Source organism: Microplitis mediator, chromosome 4 (genome assembly GCF_029852145.1).
Source record: "Microplitis mediator isolate UGA2020A chromosome 4, iyMicMedi2.1, whole genome shotgun sequence".
Lineage (NCBI taxonomy): Eukaryota > Metazoa > Arthropoda > Insecta > Hymenoptera > Braconidae > Microplitis > Microplitis mediator.
In genome coordinates, this window is record NC_079972.1 from 14,904,845 (window position 1) to 14,917,450 (window position 12,606).

General features: G+C 28.7%; 1 protein-coding gene across 7 annotated transcripts in view; it reads left to right on the forward strand.

The window, feature by feature from the left end:
• The window catches only part of LOC130666745 (CREB-regulated transcription coactivator 1-like), a 41,756-nt gene that overhangs the window by 24,687 nt on the left and 4,463 nt on the right, over nt 1-12,606 (forward strand). For 3 of the 7 annotated variants that reach the window (XM_057467990.1, XM_057467991.1, XM_057467996.1), the window contains 8 exons: nt 1,328-1,478; nt 3,825-3,923; nt 5,350-5,397; nt 5,688-5,843; nt 6,979-7,080; nt 7,176-7,337; nt 10,196-10,270; nt 12,456-12,606. In XM_057467990.1, the coding sequence (XP_057323973.1) occupies nt 1,328-1,478; nt 3,825-3,923; nt 5,350-5,397; nt 5,688-5,843; nt 6,979-7,080; nt 7,176-7,337; nt 10,196-10,270; nt 12,456-12,606 (944 nt within the window). The remainder of the gene's footprint in view (nt 1-1,327; nt 1,479-3,824; nt 3,924-5,349; nt 5,398-5,687; nt 5,844-6,978; nt 7,081-7,175; nt 7,338-10,195; nt 10,271-12,455) is intronic. The other 4 variants (XM_057467993.1, XM_057467992.1, XM_057467994.1 and 1 more) reach the window with 3 other exon arrangements.

The window sequence follows — 12,606 nt, forward strand, 5'->3', positions numbered from 1 at the left end:
AAACTCGTTATTAAAATATATTTTATTTTAAATTTAGACTGTAGGCTATATGTAGATTAAATATATATATTTGTACAATTGTATATATAGTAAAATACATGTATATGTAGTCAGAGTACTATCGGGCTCATGTCCAACATTCAAGTCTCGCGTGTGTAATCAAATAGTCGCGAATGCTACAGCAATTGTGTATATACGGATTATGTATGTAGATAATTATTATTTCCGTGGCAAGTCTGATAACCGTATTCGGTAAATGATTCGCGAATAAAATTATCCTCAAGCTCAAAAGCTTAGATGCAGTTTAATTGTAATACACCGGGGACTGGTAGAGATACATTAAGAGTGTGTCATCGGTACGTGAATATCATATATATACATACATATATTATTTTATTATTATTATTGTTATATTATTAATACAGCTGTCTGCTGTCTTATTGTGCCGAGTTGCGTATAAATTATTTATTTATATCATCTCTTATTCATCTATCTTTACCAACAGGCACTTAAATTCACATTATCACTATACATAATTTATTACATATATAAAAATTACAATCGATACTGGATAACAATCAAGCGACGTTTATTTACACACGTGAAACCTTAAGTTTGAAAACCAGATTCCTTAAAGATAACTAGCTTACACTTTCCCACGTTTTTATATATATGTATATATATTATACGTGAGATAATAAATATATTTGTGATGTATTAAAATTTATATCGCGTTATAATTAAAAGATTAAAGTAATTGAAGTTTTATTTAAAGCTCATTTAAAAAAAAAATATTTCAAATAAATTAATAAGTGTTAAAATGGGGATACGCAGAAAAAAAGGATTTCTTGGCGCAAAAAATTTTTTCTTGTTCTAAGAAAATTTTGACTCGAACCAAGAAATTTTTTGTATTATAAAGTGAAAACAAAACATTTCTTGGGGTAAGATAAAACTTTCTTGGAACAAGAAAAAAATTTTTTAGGCGAGAAAAAAATTCTTGAGCCAAGAAAAATTTTTGTCTTCAATTCATAATACAAAATATTTCTTGCGCCAAGAAATTCTTTTTTTCTGTGTAGTTTTACATAAATTATATGTTAAAATTTGGAGTTATTTCTTAATTATTTATTAACGATTAATTACCAAGACTTGAAGTAACTTTTGATTGATTTAAATAGTTTTTAATTACTAAACTATAATTGTTATATTGAGTAATACGGTTTATAATTATTTTGAACTCAGCGGAGTAATTAATATAAGCCAAAGTTCGTGTTGCAGAGAGTAATGTTATTTGTAATATGATGGTATATTTATATATTTTTTATTTTAGTATATATCCGAGTTCACAACCACCAGGACCACAAACGCCTATTGGTAATAATACAGGATCTCTACCAGATCTTAGTAATGTTCACTTTCCGTCGCCTCTTCATACGCCGTTGGACCACGAGGATCACTCGAGTAGTACACAGTACAGTAATGTAAGTACATACAGTTGTAAAAAAAAAATATATATTATTTATGTAGAAAATATGATCCTGGAGTTAGTAGACAATTAATAATTTTCGGTTTTATTTTTTAAATCAAATCTATTACAAAAAAAATACGAATGTACCGAAAATTAAAAAAGTTTTAGGCGCAATTTTTTGAAATATTTTTTTTTTTATAATTAATCGCTTCTAAGAAAATTAAAAAATTATTAGACGTCGGCTAACTTCAGTATCATTTTTAAAATACAATTAAATAGACGAGTGTGAATGTAGTAAACATCAGACAAATTTAAAATTATAAATAAATAGAGTAAATAATTTTTAAAAAATGCACGTATGAATTTTCAAATTTTTTAAATGCGCATTTTTTAAAAATTTGATTTTATCAATTATTTACTCTATTTATTTACAATTTGAAATTCGTCTGATGTCTGCTACACACACTCACTGAAATAGTTGTATTTTAAAAGATAAAATTAAAATTAAACTTAATTACACAAGCAAAATTTATACATTTGCCTCTTTATTATTAATTAAAACTTTTTTAAAATAATTAATTATCATAAATACTGTCTATTGTCGAGCGTTAAATGCTCCCGCTTACGATGACTACTGTAAACTTTTTAAAGGTATGATTCAATCGGTTTTTTTTCGATTTCTCTGTCTTTATTTACTTATTTATAATAATAATTGTCATTATTAATTAATTAATTAATTTTTTTTATTATATACTGTGACTGCACAATGAATTTTAAATTTTAAAAAAACTAAAACGCTTTTGCAGGAGATTAAACTGGACAAAGAAAAGAAAAGTTTAAATAAAAAAATAAAACAGAAGGAGAAAGAAAGAAAGAAGAGAGTAAATACATTGAAAATATTCCTCAGGCAATTTATATTCTTTTTGTTTGTTTGTAAAAAGGATTCAAAGATTTAAAACTACAAAGATTTATCAATATAAAATTTTCCTGTTTACACAGAGCTTTTACAATCTTGAATTTATTTAAAAAAAAAATTACTTATTTATAAATTCAATAAAAAATTCTTTCTCTCTCTTTAGAAATTTATTTAAACTGTAAAAATCTATGAATCAGTCAAAGCAATTTATTGAATTTTAATAAATTATTTATTATTATTTTATGTTATAATGAAGGGGAAGGCATCAGTTGCCTAAAATTTTTTTGCCGATTGTATCAAATGCCTACAATATTTTTTCTTACATAATAAATGCATACTGCTCAGTTTCTTACTGCTCAGTTGCCTACCAAACTTTTATTGCCTACAAAAATAAAAAATATATATTTTAATTGCACACAAAATTTATTGCAGACTGTTCTATTGCCTACTAAAAAAATATATTATGATGTCCAATTGATTGCTATTCAACTGTGTACCCATCAGAGAAATACCTGATTAATGTAGAGAAGCTTCTGATTTATTTGCTAAGAAAATCAAGTACTTGTTGATGAGAAATGATGAATGTTCAGGACCGATCATTTAAAAAAAAAACAAAACTCAGATGATCTGAAAAATATCAGAACCACGGTAGTTTCCACAATTTTAACTGGAAACTTCATTAAGTTTTCTATCAGATTAAAAATTAATTAACATTGTTAATTATTGAAAATATATTCATTTATATCTTCATATTTTTTATTTTTGTAGGCAATAGAACTGTACACTGTAAAAAGAGCGGTGTTAAAAATAGACTCGTTTTAACTCCGTCCGGTGTAAAAATGAAATTACACCGGTGTAGGAGGAGTAATACACCGGTGTTAAAAATACCGGTGTTAAAGCGGGGTAACAGGTGTAAAAGTGGAGTAATGTCGGTGTAAAAGCGGGGTCAATTGCGTCCGCTTGGAGTATTAACTTTAAAGATTATAAAACACAAAAAATGTCAGTTCTTTATGAAAATTAATAAAAAATATCATTTATTAACAAGTAAAGTGATCGAGTCAGTAAAAATATTCACAAAGTAAAATATTTTAACATCGGTAAAGAATATCTACACCGGCGGCTGCGTTATTTTAACACCGGTCTAGAATATTTACACCGGTGGCGGCGTTATTTTCACACCGCTTTCGGGGGTAAATTTAACACCGCAAATTTTAACACCTACACCGCTTGGACTTACCCCGGTGATTTTTTACAGTGTAGGCAATAAAGTTTGGTAGGCAACTGAGCAGTAAGAAACTGATCAGTATGCATTTATTATGTACGAAAAAATATTGTAGGCATTTGATACAATCAGCAAAAAAATTGTAGGCAACTGATGCCTTCCCTATAATGAAGATCACAATGAAAAAATAGAAAAACAAAGCAAATGCTTTACTATTCCAGAGTCCTCAAACGGGCAGTCCTACAACCCTGTCGCCAACCAGCTTGGTGCAAGCTGGAAGGCTATCCTTTTCACAGGATCACAGTCCACCAGGCGCCCAAGTAAATATCCTTGATCCTTGTTTTTTAAAAAAGAAATAAATAAATAAATAAAAGTAGTGTTTAGGGGTGTGTGAGTAGTTCGAACTTACAAATTATTCGTATCGAATGAATCGAATTACAGTCGAACTCCATTAACTTGGGCAGTTAGTCTACGAAGGAGCGGGAATTTCTTGAAATTTCCGAGTTAACGGATATCCCTTCTCTTTCTAAAACTAAACTATGGCGCATGCGCTCTTACATCTATATGATGATGCGCAGACGCATACAAACGAATAGCATCGGATAGGAGAGCATAGCTCGTAGTAGGGGTCAAGATTAAGGGGAAGTTCCGAGTTAATGGAGTTCGACTTGATTCTAAAATTTTTGGATCATTCGTAATTTTTTTTTAAATGACTTGAAATTTTGATATTTTTACCAATAGTTCAAATTTTCATCAGAGGTAAATTGAGCTCAGATACGAATCTGCGAAAATTTATTATTGGTTACGTAAAAAATTGAGCTCTCTACTAAATAAAAATTGAATATTTGAAAACTAATCATAATTCTCTCGATTCAAATCGAGTAATTTGAAAAGTTACAGATAATTCGAAAACTTTTGAATTATTCAATTCGCACACCCCTAGTAGTGTTATAGCTCGCTGCTAGTCGTAGCCCCTTTTATCAATAGAATTCCTACAATAAAATTGCTGATCCCCACATGATATTAAATATAAAATTTATCATTGGTCCATTCTCTATTGAAAAATCTTTAACCTTCACATCCATTAGATAATTTAATTTAATTAAAAAAAAATTATATAAAAAGTCCTGTTACTGCCAGCGAATTTAAAAAGCCAGCACGAAATTATTAAGCTTTTTTTTTGGAAGAACGTTACTATTTTGCATGAAAATAGTAGGTTAATTGCATGAGTAGCTTGAGTGCAGTGATAGACCACGGCGAATGGACATTGCGTGTGCTAAAAACGTACATACATATGTATATAAATATACAAGTCTCGTGAGTGCATCGCGTGCCTCAACACACACACACACAAACACAAACACACAAGCAGAGCTTACGAGTATTTCTGGTCTCGTTATCACCCTATACTACATTACTCTACACTAGTGAAAGAGTAAGCAAGAGAGAGCCTTCCGCGTTTCGATGGCATCCTCGAGGCCGTTGTTGTTTGAGGGGAAGGTCGTAAGTTGATTGCATGAAAGAGATTACTATCGTTACTCGTCGATTATCACTTGCTTCTTATTTTTTTTTATTTATTTATTTTTTCACTCGTCTGAGGATATTTTTTACCTCATTCTTACATCAACCCCATTCAAGAGTACCAACGAAAGCTCAACATCTCACAGCTTATTTATTATTATTATTTAATTATTATTTTTTATTTGCCTTTTTTTGTAGTGTTTCTTTGTCTTTATTATTTTGCAGAACCATTTATCAGTGCCTGTTAACTCTAGATTTCTCCATACACTGAAGGTCAGTAGACTCAAACTTTTATCATTTTGCTTTTAAATTATAATTTTTTTTTTTTAACTATCATTTATTATTAATTTAAATAATAGTTATTATTATTTTGAATCCTTTGTTACTTAATACTAGAAGTAAGTGCTTGATATATTTATATATATATATAAATAAATAGGATATACAAATAAAACACACGAGCGACATAAATCCAATGGACGTAAATAATTAGACTAATAATAGATTTAAAAAAAGTGCAATAAATTTGTTGGTGGTCTAACAATAAATTTTTAAATTTAAAGCATGGCGTGACGTTGGAAAATAGTACAAATAATTCGCAACAGGATTTACGCTCGTACGGACAACAAACTGCTCAGCAACCACCCTCTACATCTCACAGTCCTGGTCACCACTATATTTATCAACAGCCGCACAGTCCTGTGCCGCCGCAAAGTCCTGTGAGTATTAAATGACACAAGGAGTAAAGTGTACGCTATATAATTAATACCATCCCGTCGTCGACTTTTTTATACTTGATGATGATCAACGACCAGCTTTATTGTGGATAATTGTAACCAAAGTAGCAAAGAAAAAACTTTAAGATGTCAAAAAAATTTATTGAAAAGGACCAAACAAATTTTTTTGATTCGAACCCGAGTTCTTTTATATAAATAAGACAGTATGAGTAAGAAAATACAGATGTTGGTCTGAGAAGTCATAGGAAATTTGTGATTTTTTCCGTCTTAAAAAATCATCTCAATTCAAAAGTTGCTCTGATGACTTTTTTGATATTTAAGGAAAGAGATCCAGTACCCGATCAGGGAACTAGTATCCGATCATTCCACACATTTGTATATCTATATTTAGTAAAATTTATGAAATATAGATATACAAATACATGAGTAATCGGGTACTAGTTCCCTGATCGGGTACTGGGTCTCTTTCCTTAGACGAAAAATAAAAAACAGATTAAGGTAAGAGACCTAGTACCCGATCAGGGAACTAGTACCCGATCATTCCATACATTTGTATATCTATATTTAGTAAAATTTAATAATATAGACATCCAAATACATGAGTGATCGGGTACTGGGTCTCTTACCTCATTTATAATTTAATTTTTGCCGCCATTTGTGTCAATTTTTTTATGACAAAAATTTATCATTTTGTCAACATTTTGGTGCCTAATCAATAGGTCAAAAAACGGCATGAAAACTGATATCTTAGATGTCACAAAGCCGAGTCTGCTACTTTGGCTACGGGAATATTATATATATGTACTGTTAAAAATTTCGTACGATTTTCAAAAATAATTCTCATGGAAATTTAACAAAATTTATTAATTTTACATTGAGGGAATTCTCAGACATACCCTACACTTTTTATAAATATTCAGTGACCTTGAACTGCTACCGTAGTAAAATTTTATCAATTAATTAAAAAAAAAGACATCGCAGTTACAATATCGCCGAGATAAAGATAAAAAAAATTCCTTGCAATTGTTATCAACTGGAAGTAAAACGAAATTTGTTAAATTTTAAACAGCGCCCACTTGTCATACTAATATTATTTTATTTATTATCTAATTAACAGAATGGATCACAGTCCCACCAACTAAATTCCTTAGGATCGTATCGCACTAATCAACCAGTAAATCGACCGTCTCCTCAATCGTCGCCCGGTATAACCCTTCAGGTAAGCCGGCTTAACTCACCGCCACTTGATTGGTCATGAATAAGTAATAACTTAAATACATCTGATAATTAATCAATAACTTAATTACCTTACAGGGTAGTCCTCTAAGCTACAGCAATAATCCCTCAGCACCACCAAGTCCTACAGGTCATCCGGGATCAACGAGTCTCACCTCCGATAGTCTAGATCAAAATAGTTATTTCCTGACTCAGGTCCAAGCTGCGGCGCTTCAGCAGACCTTTGAACAATTCAACATGGTGAGTTTTTATTTATTATTTTAAATATATTCAGCCCATTAATTTGAAATATGAGTAATATGAGTACTAAACTTTTCCATAATCTTTTGTTTGTGCTATCGAAGGGAGTGGTGAGTAAACTGTCCACGTTAATCGTTTAATTGTATGAGAATATAAAGCCGCAGAATGGTAATTTATTTATTTTGTTTAAATGCTAATCCAGGAAGTGGTGAGTACACTAGACCGGACATTTTCCGTCTAATTGTATTGTCTAATTGCGCTAAAGTGCTAGAGTACTTTATTTTTAAAAATAAATCTCCAGTTGTTGTAATTAATATAAATAATATATGAGAGGCTTCAGGTCTAGTCTGAGATTTACGATCAGTCAAAGAGGAACCGAAGGAGAGGAAGATTATTGTTACTGTCGTTATCATGTAGTTTTTAAATAATTACTTGTATTGCACGCCTCGGAAGCGAAGCGGAGAGGTTGTGCTTTATAACCGACCTGTCAAGGTCACACGATTTCCACTCATTAAAGTGCATATATTTTTTTTTTTCTATTACTCTTACACATTATGAAGAGCACATCAATATAAAGCTGAAACACTAATGAATAATCCTGATACTTTTTTTAATTTGTCCAATATGTATTAATATAAAAAAAAGTTCATTAAAAAAAATTTATCGTGGACGTCCATTAGTCTGTGGTTCAAAAAAACGGCGTGGTACGGATATTTCGAGAACGACTTGACGAAAGTACTTAATTTTTTTTTCACTATTTTCAGAATTAAGCAAAGAAGGTTCCTTTCGAAAATCACTACTGTAGGCCTTCTCGTTTTTTTAAAAATAAATCATTACGGTTAAAACCGGCAATCTTACATGTAAACAAACACATACTATATCAATTGGTACACTGTACTCTCTAAAACTAAATAAGTGAAAATTTCACTAATTGAAATAGTGATCTTAAAATTCACTACAAAATTAGTGATTTTGAATTAGATTCACTAATTCATTAGTGATTCCCCGGATTCTACAATGATTACTAGTGGCGCCTCGCTTAAGGACTTTTTATTCTATCGTTGAATTATCAAATTCAGGGCAAAATTAATTACGATAATTTTTAAATACAACTGAACAGTATTAATTCAAGTAAGTTAATTAAATAAAACCTAATTTAGTTGCTAAGTAATACATCTTGTTATTTTTTAATAGCTTTATATTTTTACTCCAACTTTTTTTACCGAACCTGAATCAAAACCATCATTGACAATAGATTCAGGTTATGAGTTATAATTATGATATAAATATTTACCGTATGAAAGTAATTTTAATTGTTAATTTAGTCGATCAAGTTGCTAAAAAAATTTTATAATCAATTACAAATAATAATCATAATAATAATAATATTTTGATACAATATTATTAGCAACGATACAATATTTTTCCAAATAAATCCTCGTCAACAAGTGAATTAGTACATTTTTGACTAATTCAATCAGTGAAATTTTCACTAATTCTATATGTTGTTTTTTTTACTAATTCAAAAAGTGAATAGTCACTAATTCATAGTCGTATACTTTGGACAATTTAGATTAGTGAATATTCACAAGTAATTAGTGGTTTTTCACTAATTTAGTTTTAGAGAGTAAAAAGAGCGGTGTTAAAAATTGACTCGTTTTAACTCCGCCCGGTGTAAAAATGAAATTACACCGGTGTAGGAGGAGTAATAATACACCGGTGTTAAAAATACCGGTGTTAAAGCGGGGTAACAGGTGTAAAAGCGGAGTAATGCCGGTGTAAAAGCGGGGTAAATTGCGTCTGCTTGGAGTATTAGCTTTAAAGATTATAAAACACAAAAAATGTCAGTTCTTTATGAAAATTAATAAAAAATATCATTTATCAACTGTGTAGTGATCGAGTAAGTAAAAACATTCACAAAATAAAATATTTTAACACCGGTACAGAATATTTACACCGGTGGCGGCGTTATTGTCACACCGCTTTCGGGGGTAAATTTAACACCGATAATTTTAACACCTACACCGCTTGGACTTACCCAGGTGATTTTTTTACAGTGTATTAGGTGTGTTTTCCTTCTCTTAACTTTTTTTTTTTGACTATTATAATTGTATATTTCAGTGTGATTTCTATAAAAAAAAATGCGGGTGATTCAATTTTATTCGAAATTTAACTTTTAAAATTAAAACATAACATGAGCGTTCGAGGCGTGCACTTTTGGATTTTCAAAATTTGTTTTTATCTCCGATTACAATACCTTGCAACCTGTGTCACTTTTACTAAAAGGCTGCATTGTTTATCTGTTACCTGCTTACCTGCCGTTAGGACTGGGCTCAAGTGGTGCAGCAGCTCGTGGAGTCCGGGTGGACCACTCAGGTAGTTCTGGTTTCCCCCCTAAAACAATACCTTTAATAAATATCAAATAATTACCATCTATTATTTATTTAGTTGATAATTATAAGCAATGGGGCGGAGTTAATTATTGTTTAGATACAATGGAGAGCCCAGATTGGATTTTTGTTCTTTTCCTTTAATTATTATTATTATTATATTTTTTTATCGTCATTCATTGCTTCATTTTTTTCTGGCAAAAGAAAATGGAATGGGATGTGAATTTATTGAAAAAAAAAAAGAATAATAATAATAATAAAAACTCGCAGGTATTAAAATTGAGCGGATCGATGTTTTCATACAATTTTTTTTGTTTATTATTATTCATATTTTAGTTTATACTTTTTATACTCGCTTCTATCGTTTTATTTAAACTTTTATACTGAGTAAACTGCTACGAAAAAGCTTTTATGTGTACAATAGTCAGGATAATTATTTAAAGGTGAATTATTTTTTTTTTGTCGCAGACGGATTCGTCGTTGGATCCAAATTCCATTGGTTCATACATCGGGTCTTCAAACGACACCTCTGGTTTTACTCATGTTAGTTGAGATTTATTGGATTAAATTTTGTATTAATAAGAGATGTGTGAATCGGGTTCAAATCAAATCAAATCGAATAGTTGTATTCGATTCGATTTGATTATAATTTGAATTTTTTCTAATTACTGATAACTTTTCAAATTATTGGTCAACTTCAGAATGATCCAGAAGTTTTTGAATTATTTGTAACTTTTCAAATTATTCCATTCAAATCCAGAAAATTCTGATCAGCTTTAAAATATAAAATTTTTTATTTAATAGAGAGCTTAGTTTTGAAAGTAGAAATAATTTTAGTAGATTCGTGTCTAAGCTCAATTTACTTCTGACAAAAAATTGAATTATTGGAAAAAAAATTCAAATTTTAAGTCGTTATAAAAAAAAATTTATAAATAATTAAAAAAATTCAAATTATTCGATTCAAATCTAGAAAATTCTGATCAGCTTTAAAATATAAAATTTTTTATTTAATAGAGAGCTTAGTTTTGAAAGTAGAAATAATTTTAGTAGATTCGTGTCTAAGCTCAATTTACTTCTGATAAAAATTTGAATTATTGGAAAAAAAATTCAAATTTTAAGTCGTTATAAAAAAAAATTTATAAATAATTAAAAAAATTCAAATTATTCGATTCGAATCTAGAAAATTCTGATCAGCTTTAAAATATAAAATTTTTTATTTAATAGAGAGCTTAGGTTTGAAAGTAGAAATAATTTTAGTAGATTCGTGTCTAAGCTCAATTTACTTCTGATAAAAATTTGAATTATTGGAAAAAAAATTCAAATTTTAAGTCGTTATAAAAAAAAATTTATAAATAATTAAAAAAATTCAAATTATTCGATTCGAATCCAGAAAATTCTGATCAGCTTTAAAATATAAAATTTTTTATTTAATAGAGAGCTTAGTTTTGAAAGTAAAAATAATTTTAGTAGATTCGTGTCTAAGCTCAATTTACTTCTGACAAAAATTTGAACTATTGGAAAAAAAATTCAAATTTCAAGTCGTTATAAAAAAAAATTTATAAATAATTAAAAAAAAATTCAAATTATTCGATTCAAATCCAGAAAATTCTGATCAGCTTTAAAATATAAAATTTTTTATTTAATAGAGAGCTTAGTTTTGAAAGTAGAAATAATTTTAGTAGATTCGTGTCTAAGCTCAATTTACTTCTGATAAAAAATTGAATTATTGGAAAAAAAATTCAAATTTTAAGTCGTTATAAAAAAAAATTTATAAATAATTAAAAAAATTCAAATTATTCGATTCAAATCTAGAAAATTCTGATCAGCTTTAAAATATAAAATTTTTTATTTAATAGAGAGCTTAGTTTTGAAAGTAGAAATAATTTTAGTAGATTCGTGTCTAAGCTCAATTTACTTCTGATAAAAATTTGAATTATTGGAAAAAAAATTCAAATTTTAAGTCGTTATAAAAAAAAATTTATAAATAATTAAAAAAATTCAAATTATTCGATTCAAATCTAGAAAATTCTGATCAGCTTTAAAATATAAAATTTTTTATTTAATAGAGAGCTTAGTTTTTAAAGTAGAAATAATTTTAATAGATTCGTGTCTAAGCTCAATTTACTTCTGATAAAAAATTGAATTATTGGAAAAAAAATTCAAATTTTAAGTCGTTATAAAAAAAAATTTATAAATAATTAAAAAAATTCGAATTATTCGATTCAAATCTAGAAAATTCTGATCAGCTTTCAAATATAAAATTTTTTATTTAATAGAAAGCTTAGGTTTGAAAGTAGAAATAATTTTAGTAGATTCGTGTCTAAGCTCAATTTACTTCTGATAAAAATTTGAATTATTGGAAAAAAAATTCAAATTATTCGATTCAAATCCAGAAAATTCTGATCAGTTTTAAAATAAAAATTATTTATTTAATAGAGAGCTTAGTTTTTAAAGTAAAAATAATTTTAGTAGATTCGTGTCTAAGCTCAATTTACTTCTGACAAAAATTTGAACTATTGGAAAAAAAATTCAAATTTTAAGTCGTTAAAAAAAAAAATTCATAAAAAATTCAAATTATTCGATTCAATATACGAATAATTCGTAAGCCCGAACTATTCGCACACCTCTATAATTAATTATTAATATGATAATGATAATAATTACTAATTAAAATTGAATGTTAAGGATACATAAGCGTGTGATTAATTAATATCACTACATGTTACAGAATGACATGATTAATGTCGGTGGTGAGTTGGGTAGCAACGACACGAGCTACTACAGCACGAGTCCTCAGATGGCGTATCAACCACGGACGCCTACGACGACGCAACAACTAACGCCTCAAACGCCAAATACACCTACAATTATATTGACCG